Below are 18,719 nucleotides of genomic sequence, written 5' to 3'. Positions count from 1 at the left end.
ACTTTAAAAGAGAAAGTGGAAGCAAGCTCAAAAGGGAGTTGTGTCACAGCTTGAAGAGTCAGTGTGAGGTCCCACGGTGAGGTAAAAACTTCCCTTTAAAAAAAAAAAACTGTCAAATTTTAAAGGAGGCTACAGACCTGGACGCCAGTCTTGGGTGAAAATTTAACATTTCTGCCAGCTGGACCTTAATCCTTGAATAACTAGCTCTATAATCAAAAAGGCCTGGAAAGAACTGTAGGATAGAGATGAGAATGGATCCAAACCTTTGGCAGTAGCCTACATAAAAAAAAACTTTCCATTTACTTTTGTACTGACTGATAGTAGATCTTTTTGAGAACCAGATAATATCACAAAGGCAAAGCAGGTTCACTGGCCATCACTGGAATTGAAGAAACCATGCAGTCAGCTTGAGGGACTTGATATCTAGATGAGACTTGCCATACACAGGTGAGAAAAGATCTGGTTGCACTTCCAGAGACCATGGTAGGCAGATTAGCTGGTTAAGGCTCGGATTTCCATTTTCTAGTAATTGTTGTTTTGGCAGCCACCATAATTAAATTGAGCAAGGCCTTAGTACATCTGGGCAATTCAGATTTTTTTGAGCTAGAGTACCCTGTAGGGAATTTTTATTGAAGTCTGCCAACTTGTTACACTCTCAAAACATATGTTCCGAGTTACCTCTTTCTTCCTCATCAACCCTACAACAGTTGCATGATTGGGGTATAAAGTACCTCTGGAAACACTTTCAAGCAAAAATCCTAAGTTGTCTGGACTTTTTTTGCATACCTAGGAGCCATACACATGTCTTTCCATTGTTCCCCTGTGAATTACTTATCCAATCTCTCTTCCCTGTCTTTTCTAACCTCCACTGATTCCTATAGTTATTGTGCAATATTTTATATTCCTACTAATTATCCCTTTTTAACAGCAGTTTTTGTTCTAGATTCAAATAAAAACTTTATCAGAGCAGGTCTTTCACAAAGGATTCACCTAACCCTTTCTCTTTGCCTATACTCTGATATCATTCCCTGATAGGGAAGACAGTCTCTAACCTCCAGTCCCAATGTATTCTTGGCTTCTTCCCATTCTATTTCAGTTCCCTCTCAACTTATTTGATCCCAATACCTTGGTTCCTTTGCCAGTTTTCTCCAAATACTCCAGCCCCCTCTTGCCTATTCTCTGTATCCTTATTTGCAGATAATTTCTGAATGGGAAATATGATCATGCAAATGTGGCGTTTCAATGGCATTTAATCCGAGTTGCCAAGTTAACTCTTTACATTCAATTTATGATTCCCATGCAACACCTCTTGCATCTTTACTAACTTTTACAAGTACAGCAAGTTTATACTTCTCATTATTTATTTTACCTCCTTGACATACAAGGGTGTGTTTAACGAGGGTGTTATTTGCATTCCCCATAGCAACATCATACAGGTGTTCACATCTTCTATTCCTAAAGGGTCATTCTGTCTTTCGTATATGCAAGTCTCCACAATCCAAGCAAAGGACAATATTATACTATCCCACAAGTTACCCGTAAAGCAGTCGCATTTAATTTTAATGGTTCACCCCAATACACTTGCAGTCATCCCTATCAGCAAAATCTCCTTTCTCCAATCTCATTGACTTAGGTCTTTGAATACTTTCTGCTAATTTATGTATATATTGTGCATGTCTGCTTTTTTCCTTAAGCATCTGCATCCAAAATCTCACTCTCTCCTTATTTCTTAAAGTTCCCCTCTGTTTCATTATCATCCCTTTCCACTCTGAATTACAGCTTTCTGCTTGCGTTATGTATACGAGCACTAACTCATAACAAGTAATCCTAAATCACCTTGTTCTGTTGGAAGCATCAATTTATCCCACTTCACTCTTGTCCTCTTTCCTTCTCAGATAAATTCCTTCAACTCTTTATTAATTATTGTCCAAAACTTCTCTTCTAGTTGATAAAAAATATGCCTGCTCTGTACAGAGAAACAAAAAGGAATGAAAACATTTTCACTGCTTGTTTCTTGCTATCCATATCCAAGAGCTTCCAATTTCGCAGTTGCTGCATTATTTTCTGTTTAGTTTCTTACCACATAAACCAAGGGACCACTTTTGAGGTATAAGAATGTAGTGAATGAGACTGCTCACACAAAGAGCGGACTGATATGGAATGTGCATTGCTATTAGAAAGAGCTGTGAAGACATGGCCCAGTTACACACAATCATGGCCTCCCTGCACAATGGCTAAGAGGGGTTCCCTCCTATTGCTTGCTCATGTACCATACCACTGAAGTTTTGTCTGTGTGAATGGAGATCACACCCTGAGGGAGGACAACCAGAAATTACTGCAGCTCTAGGAAGACTGCCCTGTTCTCCACAACTTTCATGCAAAGGTGAGCCTTTAATTCAGTCCATACTTCCTGGACTGCTATATCCTGTATTTCAGATGCCTGAGATACAGTGAAGGCAGAATTATTGTATGATGACGAATCAGAGTAGTCTAAGACGACTGAACACAGAGATTTCATTGCAGTACTTTCATGAAGTACCTGGCATGGAGAACTAGTATAATGGAGGCTACCAAAGCACCTACCGTGTGAAGAATGAGGGAAGCTGGAGGAATGTCATTTTTGAGGACTTCCTGTACCTCTAGCCATGGAGAGTTCAGACTTAACTCTGGCAGCTTTGCAATTTGAGTTGTCGTGTGTAGATGGCATCTTATAGAAACTAATGACTGAGCAGGCTTCATGTTTGATCTTTCAAAGCAGAGAGAGATACCCAAGGACTGACACAACTAGAGTAAGCAGTCTCTTGTGAGGATTAAAGATTCCTTTGCATTTGCAGTTAGCAGCTAGTCATCTAAGCAGAGGAACATATGGAATCCTTGCACCCTGAGGTACAGTATAATTACAGATATGCATTTGGTAAAGACTGGGGGGAGGGTTGAGACCAAAAGGCAAAGTTCAGAACTGGTAACGACAGGCTCCATGCCAAAAACAGAAAAACTGGACTATCTTACAATCATAATGTAGTAGTAGGCATCCTGAAGGTCTACTAAGCACATCCAGTACTCCTCCCGTAGGAGTTGATATATGGACTACACTGTGATCATCAGGAATTTTGCCTTTTTTTCATGCAAAAAAATTTCTTGAGTAGACTCCAGATCATCTCTTGTCCGGTGGGACCTCCTGGATGGTTCTTTTTTGAAGAAGCTGCAAATTTTCTCAAATTGCCCTTTACAGTAGGATAGAAAGGCCTTTGTTGTTTGTCTGAGGGTACAAACAAATAGAATAATATAACCCACTGGATACTATTTTCTTCACACAGGCATCATCTGTGATGGCCCATTAATTTAGTGGGTGAAAGGATAAACTCTCCCCATCTCCAAAGAGGAGCAAATTTGGTCACTTTTCAGGAGTGCTGAAAGGGTTTCCCTGAAAAGGGGACTCTAAACCTTTGGTTCTGCAGACCCTCCCTCTGCCCCGAGGAAACATCCATTAGAGTTCCCCATCTGCCATGAAAGGCATTAATCAAACAGAATTTGTATGCAGAACTCTAGGATTTCTTAAACCAGAAACTCTTGTTACCTCTCTTATTCCTGATAAAGGATCATTAAGCGGTAGCAAAGTGGTCTCCAATGCAAACATTTTTCCCTGCTGCTCACTCTTTATTAAAGCATCCGTAACACTGGGACCTAAAGTGATCTGTCATAAGGAGTATTCAGGAAGGATACTTTATAGTTGTCTGAAGTCTCACAGTCTCAGCAAGGCATGATGGTGCATTGGTATATACAGGTGCCCTCTGCCCTCACTGCACCATTGCCTACATTAGATAGAAGCTACATGGGCAGGTTGGTAATATACAATGCAGTGGATAACTGGGTGTCCATTATCGTCTTTGTGCCCAGTATATGCGGTCTCTGAAGGAATCTAAAGTCTGTTTGGCTAGATCCCATTTAAAATAAAGTCATGTGAAAAACAAAGCTTAACTCACTCAGAGAAAAAGTTGCTGAGGCGTAAGCCCACTTCCCAAGCTAGTGTTTTATTTTAGATTCTCATTAGGAGGACAGAACACATAGCATCCTACTGACCACTCTTTCTTTGCAGCTGCTGCAACCACAATGGCATTTAACAGTATTCCCTTACTCCAAAAGACGTGGTTCTTGGGAAGTCTTAAATTTTTTTCTAGTTTCCAGAAAACGGGTTCCACAAGGTTAGGGTCTCACCATGTCCTCTCCTACAACCAAGTGCATAAGGCAGTCAAGCGGGAGGGATCACCCAAGAAGTAGATGGCCCAACTCCAAAGGTCTTAACACTTCCTCAACCAGGGAAGGGGTAATTAGTGGGTCAATTCTCCTTTTGTTTCATTAATTCCATGACTTCTCTAAAAGTGAATTCTTCAGGGTGAGTGCAAGATGGACCTTCACCCTTCTCCAAGATACGTGTCCTGACTGAGAGATTCCACTGGGGAATGAAGGCATCTCCTCTTACACTTACTGTGCACTTCAGGGAAAAGTCTTTCAAAGAACCAGAAATGCCCTTGTGGCCTTGTTGAAGGGAAGGATCAAAATCTTCAGAGCAGGCTAGGCTGTCCTTGGGACTGATGGTAAGAGCTGAAAGAAGCAGATAAAATGGGTTATAAAGGTATATATGAAACACTACAACATACCCTTCCTGCATAAGCTGGTGGGCCAGAATCCTCTTGAATACCCTGAAGACCAAAGCTGATGGCACTGAAGAGGGCAGTATCTAAGTCTAAAGACAATAAGGTCGCTAGACCAGATGGCTGCCCCCTATGCTAAAGCTTTGGCCACATCAGAGAAGATGGGAGCCAATGTATCTATCAAGAACCAAAGAACACTGATGTCACCATCTGCAGACTACATCAGGACCAACTAAACAGTGGTCTCAGTCTGTGACCACTGCACCAATCCTGGTGTTGTCAGTGGAAATGTCAAGTTTCCAATCCTAATGCAATTCTGGGTCATTCATAATATCAAACCCCATAAGTTTTTCTTCACAACATCCTCTCTCCAAATTGCCACTCTGTTTCAGTTATGCATCCAGCCATCATATCCACATCAACAGACTGGATCCCAATTCCAGTACCTTTGTTTCTATTACAAATATCTTGTCCAGGCAAATTACCATTCATAAAAATCCCTCTGTCCACCTCAGTGGTGACTGGAGGTGGGTAAAATGGCTTGACTGCTCCCATTAAAAGAAAATTGGTGTTTCACTTGAGTCTGCTAGGATTAAACTTCTGACTACCTGAACCTGAACAAAAAGAGGCTCAAACCATTTCTTGTACACACTATTCAGGTCATGGCTCGAGTCATCTTAAGAGCATTTACAACCAATAAAAACTGCAGCAGAAATCCCCAATAGAGTAAGGTGACAAACCGTTGTCTGCAATCCCAGGATGGCCAAGGATGGAAGCATGTCAGAGTCCAGTACCTAAGGGCTCCTTCATCTGCTATCAGTCATGCTCTCTTTTCTTGCCTCTTGTTGTACATTCTTGGCACATCTTTCTGCATCAACACTTACCTCATGTCGGGTTGGATGATCTGTTACAATACGCCTTGCATGATTTGATCCATACTGCTCAACCTCTTAGTGCAAGAAATGTTTTAAATATTGCTCTTATAAGTTTAGAGAGTTGCTAGAATGACAGGATTTGGGTTAATATGCACTTTCTGAAGTATATGAAGTCTGAAATTCAAATGTATGTTATTATTTAGGAATTTCAGTCCTCATTGATTTACCAAAAAAAAACACAAATTTTATAAAGAACAGACCAAAAATATGAGGCAAAAATCTGAAGAGTTGAGAGGGGGTCTATGTCAAAGCATTGAACGTTTTCTTCCGTGAACTACTATTCAGCGAGACCACAGGAGCAAATGTTTAATATAGCGAATGCTAACATTGCCAAAGTTCACATGGACAAAATGCCATAGTTTGCCAACATTGTAGGCGTTAAAAAACCTAGTGATTAAAGTAAAAAAAAAAAAAGCTATACACACAACAGTACTTAACTGTATAATAGTACCCTATATAAACAATAAGTGAAACTACAATTCGTCCTTAACTGCACTAAACATGAAAGTAACACAGCACCTTACGTGTGAAATACTATTTATATATATATATATATATATATATATATATATATATATATATATATATATATATATATATATATATATATCCCATCACACTGTCTTACTTAGCAGTTTATTTTAAAGTTATGCTTAGATATAACACTCTATAAAATAGATTCTATTTTTTACAGTTACAGTACATACAGTTACAAATGAATACTTGATAAACATTAACAAACAGCACGGTTTTTTTTCAAATATTCAAAAGTACGTCTTGATGTAATAACACAACACATCATTCTATTAAAAGGTGGCCAACTAATGTAATTCAATGAGTACATTTTTGCTAGAATAAACGTTTGCTGTATTAAATGTTCGCTCCCGTGGTCTCGCTGAATAGCAGTTTGCAAAAGGAAACGTTTGATGGTTTGACATAGACCCATTGAGGGGTACGGCTTGATTCAGTATTCAGACTTGAATGTGATTCAGCTTCCTGGGCAACTATGGCTAACAGGGCCGTGCCACCTGTGTACTGAACATCTACAGCTTTCAGCAGGCCTGCAAACATGTCATTAATGAAAATCAGGAAGAGTAGGTGGTTCCAGTACTTACCCTTGGGGTACACCACTGTGATTTGCCCTATGACTGAAGGAAGGCTGACTAATCAATCCTACCTTGAAACTTACAGTTTGACAAACAGTGCTACACCTACTGCAACAGGAGAGTGCTTAGTCCCCGAAGGTTTTTAGAGAACAAGATTTTACGGCACTCTGTCAAAAATCTACTAATGAACAGAAATAAAACACCAGTGCAGTCAACCCTTATTCTCTGTTGAGTAGAACAGTTCGGTCAGCTGAACAATAATTTAGTCAGGTGAGCAAACAAAAACCTTGGCTCAGATATTTAAGTCACCTTTTAAAAAACATCCATGAACCTGTAAGTGCAAGTTATACTGTTGGCATGCTACTTAAAAGTGTCCAGAAGGCACAGGTACTCAATCGCCCATAGCATCTAACACCAGTACTTGATCAGGTATGATTACATCTGCAGGATTTTACAAAACAGGTGATCTATTTACTGTATAGGATTTTATAAAACAGGTGATTTACTGCATTAGTTTGATTTTTTGGATTGGAAAGCAGTTTTATATTGAACTTTTATCACAGTGTTTTATGATAAAGAACTTTACAAATCATACAAGTCCAAGCAAGTAAATCTACAAGCAAATCAAATGCTTTATGCAGTGTCTGCCCATCAATATACTTTATATGAATCTATTTATGAAACAAGCAGTACCTAGCAATATTTATATAAGCAGTAAAAATACTACCTTAAAAATATTGGTGAAAATCTAGATTCCAAAAATTACTGCTACACTTTCATCTGCTTGCCAGTACCTCTGTTCAGTAGGTAGCAATACATGAAGCACCAGACTGAGGAAATTTCTCACTACAACTAAAAATTCTGTAAGAGCAGCAGTGTACATCTATATCTGTTTAAACACAGATCACCAGTAAACACAGCACCCAAGGCAGATTCCCCAAAATGGCAGCTCCCAAAACTGTTTAACATTGTTTTGGCTTTACTGAGAGACTGTAGTTGCAGGAACCATTTCAACCCTAACAGGTATTTTTTTCTCCAATGCTGTACAACTGTGGATTTAGCATAAATAAGTAATGAGATAGTGGTGAGGACAAGTTTCCATATACTGACTTCCCTCAGCTATTCTGTGGGTACATTCTGCGAGTCTGCATTGGGCAAGATGTCTAACCAGCAGTTTAGCTTCTGGTTTTGATAGTGGATCCAAGAAAATCCTCCCTCAGCTGACTAATGGATAAGCAGCTCAGCAGGTTTTATCAAGGTTTTAAGACTTCAAAAATACTAGGTTCTTGTTATTTTCCCTATATTTGTCGCAGCTCTTTGGATTATAAACCATGTAAAGAGTTGAACACAGTTGTAATACATGGCTATATCTCAGTAAAACCCAAATATGCCTTCAGTTCAGTAGCATCTGCAGGATAGGTTCACAGGCAAGTACTAGGCTACCTGCTCTTGTAGGTCATTTTTAAGCTTAGCCAATTTTTTTTTTTGGTGAGATTCAAACCACATACCTCTTGTCTGTGAGGTAAATACCTTAACCATTATGCCAGCCCCAACCCCTTACAGGATGTAAACATCTCTCTACAGGATGTAAACAATGTCCACCTATTATATGTCTTGAAGTACCTTACTTCTAAAAAAAAAAAGTGTTTCTTTTACATTTTCCAAATATTCCTCTAGTTTATTCATGGTAATCTGGATATCATCTAAATTAGGGGCAATATTTGGTATGCTGCAATAAATTTTGTATCATTCTTTGAAATATAGAAAGGGCATATGACACTAAAAAATGCAAACAGTTCTTTGGGAGTATTTATGGCTAAGTATATTTTAGACTAATCACACAAAATTACATGTTAATAAGCATGACTCTTATCTAATTTAGAAAACTTCAGAGCTCATCGATAAAGTACATTAGACTTCTGCCATTTCATACTTCATTTCATGACTTGGCAGAAGGGACTGTATAGACTTTAAAGGGAGGGATAAAAAAGGCGCATCACCTGGAACACAAAAACTTCAAACACCTTTAATGATTTAACAACTTTAATAAGAATTCCCAAGAAATCCAAACTTGAAAAGAAATTAACAGTGGCCGCAACAAAGTACGTCTACCTTAATGCAATGTGCAGTGAGAACAGGGTTAGACTGACAAGGCAATGAGTTCAGAACAAACTTTTTGTAGTTAGAAATCACATTTATTTTTCAAAACAGTGTGTACCTGTTAGGCTTGACCATTTAATAGCCACAATACTACAACAACTTTTACAATGTACCTTTGACATGCACATTTAAGTACCCCATACAGAATTATCTAGCTACACAAATACTTAATATAATCTGAATTTTAACAAAAACAATTGTGTACTGCTACATCACTGGCAGTATCATTCTGAAAAAAAAATGTTTTTCTGTTTTCATAGATTAGGATTAATTTAAAAGGATAAACACACTCCCAACAAGTTAACATTTTACCAGTAAATGTAAAACAATTCAATCCATGGATTTCAGAACCCATCAATATTTCCTGAGGCAGTCTTAGAAAAAATAACAAATGAACTCTTCAGAAAAGCTGCTAGCCCTTCAAACAGAACTGAGCACTGACTAGACTCTATACAGTATTATCATAAAGACAATGTCATTTCTCCTCTCACCAGCTCGAAGAGGCCGTGGAACTCCACCCACGAAGATGGTTTTCCTTGGATCCAAAGGCTGAGAACCATCCATCACAAAGTCACTGTCACTCAAATTCCAGGGACGAATTTGCACCTGAAAGAACAGTCATCTGGCTTGAAAGTAGAAATAAACCCCAGGCTGCCAAATAAAAGACTGCTTGCATCTCTGTGGGAAATTGTTTCTAATATATTTTACACTTCTACAAAACAGTAATAAATGTGTATCTAATTATGGGTAGCAGCCACAATCAGTGTTAATTTCAAGACACTATCATGGATTGCTAGGAACACAGAGCTAATCAGTCAAAGGAATGACATTTTGTTTGTAAGATTACTGTTCAACCTGTGACTATTTCTGTAAAACACAGCAGAGCTTCTAATAAAATGCCCAATCTGTTTAAAATTTTAACAGTGTTACTATACTAAGGTATACAGTTTAAAACTCAGTTTCACTTAATACTGAATTTAAAAAAATGTTAAAAACTCGTGATAAAATAAGGTATGAACGGGATGATTAGGGCTTTGCCTATATAACCCTATAAGCGCACACACTTATACTATCTTGAACAGTTTGGGTGCATTTTGTAGGGGTTGCAAACTTTGGTTGCTATATCTTATGACTGTCACTGGTCCTAAGTTTCACCCATTTCATTTTCTAACTTTGTAAGGTGATGACTCAAGATGCACAACTGTTTAGATACTAATTACATAATAAAATATGTATATCTACGTATCCTACACTAGAAATGGTCACAATACAGGCACTATTACAATGTGTTCTGCAAAGTACAATGTGGGTAGAGGAACAATAAAACAGAAAGAGATTAACAACGTATTGTAAAATGCCCTGAAACATTTTAATACTAGGTAAGGATAATCTGAACTGCACCATATGCCAATTTTTTCCATACCCGTTGATAAGCAGTCCATCTTACAAACTAAACTACCTACTTTCCCATATCCCTCAAAATTAATTCATAACTGTCTTTTACATTCCTCAGTTCAACAGTTTTTGAGCATGCATTACTTGTGGAAATTTTCATACAGTTACTAATCTGTGAGGACAAAGATAGATAAATTGCGTTGTCTCTTCAGTGTGTTACTACAGTCTTAACACAGAAATGCCTCTTTTTAAGATGGCTTCAGTTTTAAACAGTGTTTCCTTCTGTTCTCACACCATTTTTTCTACTGTGTGAATGAGTGATTTAGCCTACTAATCTACAGGTTTGTTTCCAGCTATGCAAGCAGGGTCACCATGAGCAATGAAGAACAGCAAGCTTCAAAAACAGTGCCCACAGAAGAGGTAAAATGGACTGTGTATTAAGCTCCAAAAAAGACTTAAAAGAAAAAAAAGTTATGTTTTGTTCCACAAGTTGTCTGCAATGGCGAAATCAAGATGGAGGACTTTCACAATGATGCAGGAAAACAATTAGATATCAGTATCATGTCTAGTGAGTTTTAGTTTCAAACCTTACATAAAAGGAAATCACCATGAAGTAGGGTAAATTAACACACATATGACCAAAATAAAAATATGCAAGCAATATGGCTTTGCTTTGGTGAAAAAAATAGTTCACAAACTCATTTCAGAGAAAAATGTAACATACATGAAAATGTTTCTGAAATGGACTTGTGTTACATGAGCAGCTGAGTGCAACAGTTCTTAACAGAAACTACAAGGGTAGAGGCAATCAACCGAAATAGAAACTGCATAAACTAATTGACATACATACAAAACTACATCAAGCATCTAAAATGCCATAAAATTAACAGACATATTCAAGTCATTTTCAGCCATACTTGCTACAAACTGCAAAATCTGGTCTACTCAAAACAAAAAGCTTGCAGCGTTCATGACATAAATGAAGAAAGAATACTGAAGATAAAAAAATGTGCACAGGATGAAAAAATGGTGATAACAGAAAATAATCTGGCTATTCTTTTAGAAATAATGTCCATCCAGTTTTACAATAATCTGGTTCCATTCATAGCTAAATATAATATTTTGCTAATGCAGTTTGACAAAAGATCAACATTTGGGATTTCTGGGACTACTCACGAACAACATGTACAATCCTGAAGCGGTAAAACTACTATTGTGTTTGTAAGATTGAACATGATAACACAAACATTAAAAGAAAAAAAAGTCTTGAAAAATGTGACATCAGTTCAAATGGAGATGAGAAGAAACAATAGGTGGGAACAATAGCTTTGCTGTCCATATTATCCGGCAATGTGAATGGCCTTACAAGTACAGATAAAAAGGAGAGAGTATCCAATTATATTAAGAAATGTAGAGTGCAAATATCAATGCTGCAGGAGACACATCTAGAAAGAAATGATCATGTGAATTTGACAAAGAGGATTTCAAAATGGATATTCAGCAGAATATCGGGAACAGAGGAAAAGGGGAGTAATTATATTAATTGCTAGGTGGGCTCCAAAACAGTGACAGATGAGGAAAAACTGGAGAGGCTGTGGTAGTAAGGGGTTATTGGCAAGGGAGAAGGATTACAGTGGCATGTATTTATATTCCACCGAAAACTGCTATTAAGGAGTTTAAGACAATTTTGGGAGAAATAATCAGCTTTCAGCAGGGATTCTTATTTAGAGATGGAGACTAGAATTTGTTTTGCAACAGTGAGGATGTATCAGGGGGATCTAGAAGGGACAATATAAAAAAGAGGCTATATTTCTGAAGAAAATTTTGAAAATATTTGGTATGGAAGATGTGAATTCAGTAGTAGAAACTCAGACAGAATGTACATATTATTCCCAAAAGTACAATAACTGAGCTAGACTAGATAGAAATTATATTCTACAGGCACATGTGCATTTAGTTGAAAGCTTTGACACACATCCAATAATTATTTCTGATCATGCACCAATAAAAACCAAGGTAAAAATTAAGAAGTAAAAATAAGACACTGAGATTTTCCTACCTGCCATTAAAAAGAGAGGAATTTAAGGAATGGGTAGTGGCAATTATTCAAGAGTTATTATGGAAGATAGATATCTTCAGAAGTTATAGCTAGTCACTGGGATAAAATGAAAATGGAGTTTAAAAACAGGGTTGAAATAAATGAGAAAGACATTTTTAAAGAAGTGACTGAAATTACTTAGAGTGTCTGACAGAGGTTAACGCGTTACAGAAAAAGGGGGATCGCACAGAATAAGAGGAGGAGCAAATACGGAGTGCTAAAGAGAAAATAAGGGAGCATGGAGCATCTAGATAACATGGATGAGTTTAGAAACATTGCAGTTAAGCAACTATTTTTTGATATCTCCAGAGCACAAAAAATTTTAGCACGACGACTTAGGCAACAGAACTTTGAAAGGGTTGCTGCCAAACTTAGGGACCCTACAACAAGAAAAGTAAACAGACATCCTGTAGAGGTTTTACAGATATTCCAGAAATGTTATGAAAATTTGTATAAAGCAGAGAAATGTGGAAATCAAGAAAGATTACAAATGGAAATATTTATGGAAGATAATTATGCCAAGTTTAAAGATAGACGAGGCACAACAGCTAACAGTAAGTATAGGAGGTGATGAGATAAAACAGTGATGTACAATCAGTCTTCAGGAATGAGGAACGTCTCCAGGAACAGAGGCTATTCTGTGGAAGTTTGGAAATTAAGAGGGAAGAAAAATGATAAAGATCTGGAAGATTTGTTTAACAATATTTTAAAAGAAGTGGAAGCACCAATATCTTGGAAGAAAGCTATGGTGGCTGTGTTACCTAAAGTCGGCAAAGACCCACCAGACCCAAATTCACATAGACCCATTTCAATTTTAAATCACAATTATAAAGTGTTTTGTCTATACTAGCTAAAATAATGGCAAAAGTGTTGTCAAAATTGACAGATATGGATCAGTGTGGTTTTGTGGAGAGAAAGAACACATTTGACAACATGAATAGAACAATAATGATTCAGACGGAAGCAGAATGCAGGAAAATACCTCTGTTGTTGGTGGGTCTTGATGCAGAGAAAGCATTTGACCGAGTAAGCTGGGATTTTATGAGTAGGGCAATGGAAGCATTTGCATTCCCCTGATACAATAATAAGATTAATTAGAAGGTTATATGAAGGATTTGAGGTAAGAAATAAGAGAGAGTGTGTGTGTGTGTGTGTGTGGGGATTCCCTCTCAGATAACCTGTGTTTGAACAGCAACATGTATCGAAGCAAACAATCTGTTCTTCCTGACCTCTTCTGTAATTGGTGCTACTTTGGTTTTTGCTCCGATGTCCTCATTTTTGCATATGTCCCACAATGTGCATCCTAGTACCATCTCATACACTTCATTTCTATCTTGTCAAGCTCTTTCAGGTGCACTGCCTTCACTGCCCAGGTGTATGTGCCATGGATCCCTATCAGTTGATCGAGTTTTCAGAAACTTGAACTTCATATGGCTGAGATCATATGATCGAGATTATAAAAATTCAAAGTTTTTGAACGGGGATTCCATTACAACGAGGATCAGGAAATGTACCCTTTTCTTCACTGTAGTGCGATCTCGGAGTTGGTATATACAATTTGCAGGGGATGTGGGGGTGCAAAAACATAAAAAGTAGATTCTGTTTTTTTTGATGTTCAAGTTTTCGGAAAGTCGATCAGATGGTCTTTTCAAAAATTTTTTCGAATTCCAAAAAGTCGATCATCTGACATAGATCCATGTACCATACAGAAGTGTAGATTGCACAGTTTTATACACCTTACTCTTTAGCAACTTTTGCATTCTTCTGTCATACACTTCCCCTGACACACAGTGCCAGTTAGATTGTAGCTTTGATCTCCCATTCAAATTTCTCTTCACCTCAACTACACCTCCAATATACCTGAAGTTGTTAACCTGTTTCACCATTTTCCTTTCTCTCTTCATTTTCAGTTTTTTCTTTAATTTTCCCCTTTTGTTTCAACAACCACTATCCTGTCTGTACTCAGTTTTATCAGTGTGTCTTGTAGCTTTGCATTCCAGTCCTATATCATTTGCTGAAATATCTCTTCAGTCTTTCCTAATATTTTCTAACCCCTTCGGATTTATTCTTATAGCTATCATGCAATATATTATATGCCCTACTAATTATTCCTTTTTAACAGCAGTTGATGTTCTAGATTCAACTAAAAATTTTGCCAGAGCAGATCTTAAAGATTCCACTACCTCTTTCTCTTTGCCCATACTTCGATATGAATTCCTGTAAGGGAAGGCAGTCTTTAGCTTGCGGTCCACATGCCTTCTTGGCATCATACCACTCTATTACTTTTCCCTCTCTAGTTATTTGCTCCAGGTGCTTTGGTTCCTTTGTCAGTTTTTCTCCAATAAATTCCAACCCCTCTTGACTATTTTCTGTACCCCTACTTGCAGTCTTCCCTTCGGCAAAATCTCCTGCCTCCATTCTTATGCTGGTTTAGTTCTTAGAATACTTTCTGTTACTTTATGAATACAACATTCTGTTATTACACTTTTTAAGGATCTGCATCAAAAATCCAACTCCCTGTCTCTCTCTATTTCATGAGCTTCCCCCCGCTTCATTATCCCTTTCCATTTTAAATTCTAACCTGCTTGTGTTAAGTATATCAGCCTTAACTGTGTACCTCTACTATATCCCTTCAAATCTGGTAATGCTAAACCACACTTTTCTATTGGAAGGATCCAATTTATCCCAGTTAAATCTTGCACTTCCCCCTCCCAGATAAATTCCTTCAACTCTTTATTATTGTCCATAATTTCTTCATTGGTTGATAAAAATATGCCTGACTCCTACATAAAACTAGAGTGACTAAACTAATTTTCACTGCTTGTATCTTAATATCCATATACAAGAGCTTTTAGTTTCTCAGTTTTGTATGATCTTTTTAGCCTCTTCCCACTTATTCTTACCTGCCATAACAGAAGTCTTTTTAATGCATACTCCTAATACTTCATCTTATGTCACCATAAATATGTGTATTGTTGAATCAATTCATGTGTGGGTACATAATTTATGGCAATGGCCTTTGTTTTATCTTCATTAATTTTACATCCCAGAAAGACCTGAAACGGTCTCAAAATGTTCCACAACACTGAGATGCCATTTTCTATATTTAGCAGCAACAAAATAGTAACATCTGCAAATAAAGCCAACTTTTCTAGATTACCATACCAATTATATCCTTGCATTTCTGAGTCTATTTTCTTTGCCAATAGCTATAAATATAACTCAAACAACAAAGGAGAGAAAGGACACCCCTCCTTGGTTCCTCAGAAAGAAATGTTCCCACTATAATTCTTGCCTCTGATCCTTCATATATACTCCTAATTAAGCTTATTAAATGTATCAGGGAATACAAGTACCTCCTTTGTCCTACTCTTAAAATTACAGACTACTGTACTGAATGCTTTCTCTGCATCAAGACCAAGCAAAAACAGTGGTATTTTCTTATTTTCTGCTTCACTATGGATTATCACTGTTCTATCAATGTTGTCAAATGTTCGCCTTCCCTACATAAAACTACGATGATTCCAATCTATCAATTCTGGCAACACCTTTGCCATCGTTTTAGCTAGTATAGACATAAGCAATTTACAATCATGTTTTAAAATTGAAATGTGTCTAAATGAAGCTGGTTCTGTGAGATTTCCCTTATTCTGCAACACTAACCTTTGTCATACCCTCTAAGTAATTTGTATTAATTCTTAACCATATTGCTTTCTCTTTTATTGTTGTCCTATTTTTTAAACACCTTTATTGAATTACCACTTGTGACATAAGCAAATTTGCATTTATATAAATGTAATCAAACTATATTAACAAGTTCACAGATTATACTTCACATATACTGTGATATATCAAATAACCTAAGCAGCATTACATAAATTATTCAATTTATGCCCTTGTTTTTAAACATGAAACATATTTATTAAACCATCACTTACGACATAGGCAATCATACAGTTATATAAATGAAAACAAACCACACTGACACAATCTTAGTTGCAATCATTTCACATCACAAACCATACTGACACACTCCCAGTTGCAAATATTATGCATCACTTATAATCTACCCAATCATTTTCAGCCAAACATTACATAGCTCATTTAAGCCCTGCCTTCTTTTAAACCTCATTCCTCCCCTGTATGTATTGTTCGCACAATTCCCATTTTTTTCCTAAGTAGTTTGCTCCTACCCTGTTCCAAAGATCTCAATTCCAGTTGTTTTACCTCTGTTACTATATTTACTACCTCTAGTATAGTTGGTTTAGATTTTGATTTCTATTTTCTAGTAATTGCTTTTTTGGCAGCCACCATAACTACACACAGCAAGGCCTTACCATGTATAGGCAATTCTGATTCTGCATCATAGCTCAGAAAAATCATCTCCCTTGTCACACCAATCTGCCCACCCAGGATACTTTCGGCTACTTTATGGATATAATATTCTGTATGATTACCGTTATTCTCCTTAAAGGCCTGCAGCCAAAATCCCAGTCTCTCCTTGTTTCTTGACTTTCCCCCCATTTCATCATTATCCTTCTCCACTTTGAATTACAGTTTTCTACTTGTTCTATGTATAGCAGTCTTAACTGTGTAGCTCTGAAATACCCCTTCAAATTGGGTAATCCCAATCTGCCCTGTTCTACTGGAAGAACCAGCTTGACCCACTTAACTCTTGCCGTCTTTCCCTCCCAGATAAAATCCTTCAGCTCTTGCTCTTTATTAATTGCTATCCACAACTTCTCCTCTGGTTGATAAAAATATGCCTGGGCTGTGTATAAGATTAATGGGACTAAAACATTCTAACTGCTTGTACCTACTAACCATATTCATATAACAAAGCTTCCATTTTCTTAGTTTTTGTATCATCTTTTTAGTCTGTTCCCGCATATTCTTAGCTGCCACATCAGAATAATTTTTAAGCCATACTCCTAAATACTTTGTTTTATCATCTCCCCATAAATATGGACATTACTGAACCACCTCATGGGTGGGTAAATAACTTACTGATATTGCCTTTGTTTTAGCTTATTTAATTTTGTATCCCAAAATGATCTGAAACTGTCTCAAAATGTTCCAAAACACTGTAATGTCTCTTTCTGGTTTTGTCAGGTATAAAATAATATCTGAAAATAGAGCCAGCTTTTCTTGACTACTGTATCAATTATATCCTTGAATGTCTGAGTCCTTTATTTTCTTTGCCAATGGTTCTAAATAAAATGCAAATAAAGGGGAAACAGGACACTTCTGCCTGGTTCCTTTGCTTTGCACATGCAGAAATTTTCAGAGAGGGCCCCACCCACTTTAATCTTCACCTCCATTCCCTTTCAGACCCTCCTAATCTACTTTATATATTTTTTTCAGGAAATGCTTCCAGTGACCTGCTCATAAAGTCCCAGCTTTCTCTGCATCAAGACCCACCACCAATGGTATTTTCTTACATTCTGCTTCTCTCTCTCTATCATCAATGTTCTGTTAATGTTGTCAAATGTTTGCCTCCCCTACACAAAACAACAGTGATCCACAGCTATCAATTTTGGCATCACTTTTGCCATTTTTTAGCCATTATAGACAAACACTTTATAACCATGGTTTAGTATTGAAAGGGCCTGTATGAAGCTGGATCTGATGGATCTTTGCCCTCTTTAGTTGTTACAGCTACCACTGCTTTCTTCCAGGATGTTGGTACTTCTCCTCTTCTTAAAATACAGTTACACAAAACCTTCCAGATCTTTATCAGTTTTTTCACTCTTAGCTTACAAACTTCCACAGGAATACCATCTATTCCGGGGGACTTTCCTTTCGATTGGTTATATATCAAAATTTTTCTCTCATCTACTCCTATCCTAATCGTTAGTAATTGAGACTCATCTCCCTCTAACCTTGGCATATTTAATTCTTCCATAAACATTTCCATTTGTATCTTTTCCTGATTTCCATATTATTTCTCAGCTTTACACAGTCTTTCACAGAATTTCAGAAATATATCTAATATCTCTACAGGATCTCGTTATCTTCCTGGTTATAGTCTCCTTAAGCTTGACAACAGCCCTTTCCACTTTCTGTTACCTGTGGTATTGTGCTAAAAGTTTTTGTGCTTTAGTGCTATTATTAAAAAAAAAAAAAGTTGCTTAACAGCAATCTTTCTAAACTTGTGTATATTACTGAGGTAATCCCTTATTTTCTGCTTAGCATTTTGCAGTTGATCCTCTTCTTATTCTGTGAGATCCCCCCTATTCTGCAATACTTTAACATTTGTCAATCCCTCTAAATAATTCTTGTTGCTTCTTAGCCATAGTTTCCTTTCTTTTATTTCCACCCCATTTTTGAACTCCACCTTAATTTTATCACTCTCCCTAGCTATGTTTTCAGA

At 37.1% G+C, this 18,719-nt stretch overlaps 1 protein-coding gene across 1 annotated transcript in view; it reads right to left on the bottom strand.

Moving 5' to 3' along the window:
- Positions 1 to 18,719, bottom strand: part of CPEB3 (cytoplasmic polyadenylation element binding protein 3) — a 1,212,550-nt gene that overhangs the window by 162,227 nt on the left and 1,031,604 nt on the right. The window contains exon 8 of the mRNA XM_044056700.1: positions 9,345 to 9,459. Within this exon, the coding sequence (XP_043912635.1) occupies positions 9,345 to 9,459 (115 nt within the window). The remainder of the gene's footprint in view (positions 1 to 9,344; positions 9,460 to 18,719) is intronic.

Source organism: Protopterus annectens, chromosome 14.part0, assembly GCF_019279795.1.
Source record: "Protopterus annectens isolate FY-2018-M chromosome 14.part0, PAN1.0, whole genome shotgun sequence".
Classification (NCBI taxonomy): Eukaryota; Metazoa; Chordata; order Ceratodontiformes; family Protopteridae; genus Protopterus; species Protopterus annectens.
This window is presented reverse-complemented; position numbering and strand designations above follow the sequence as displayed.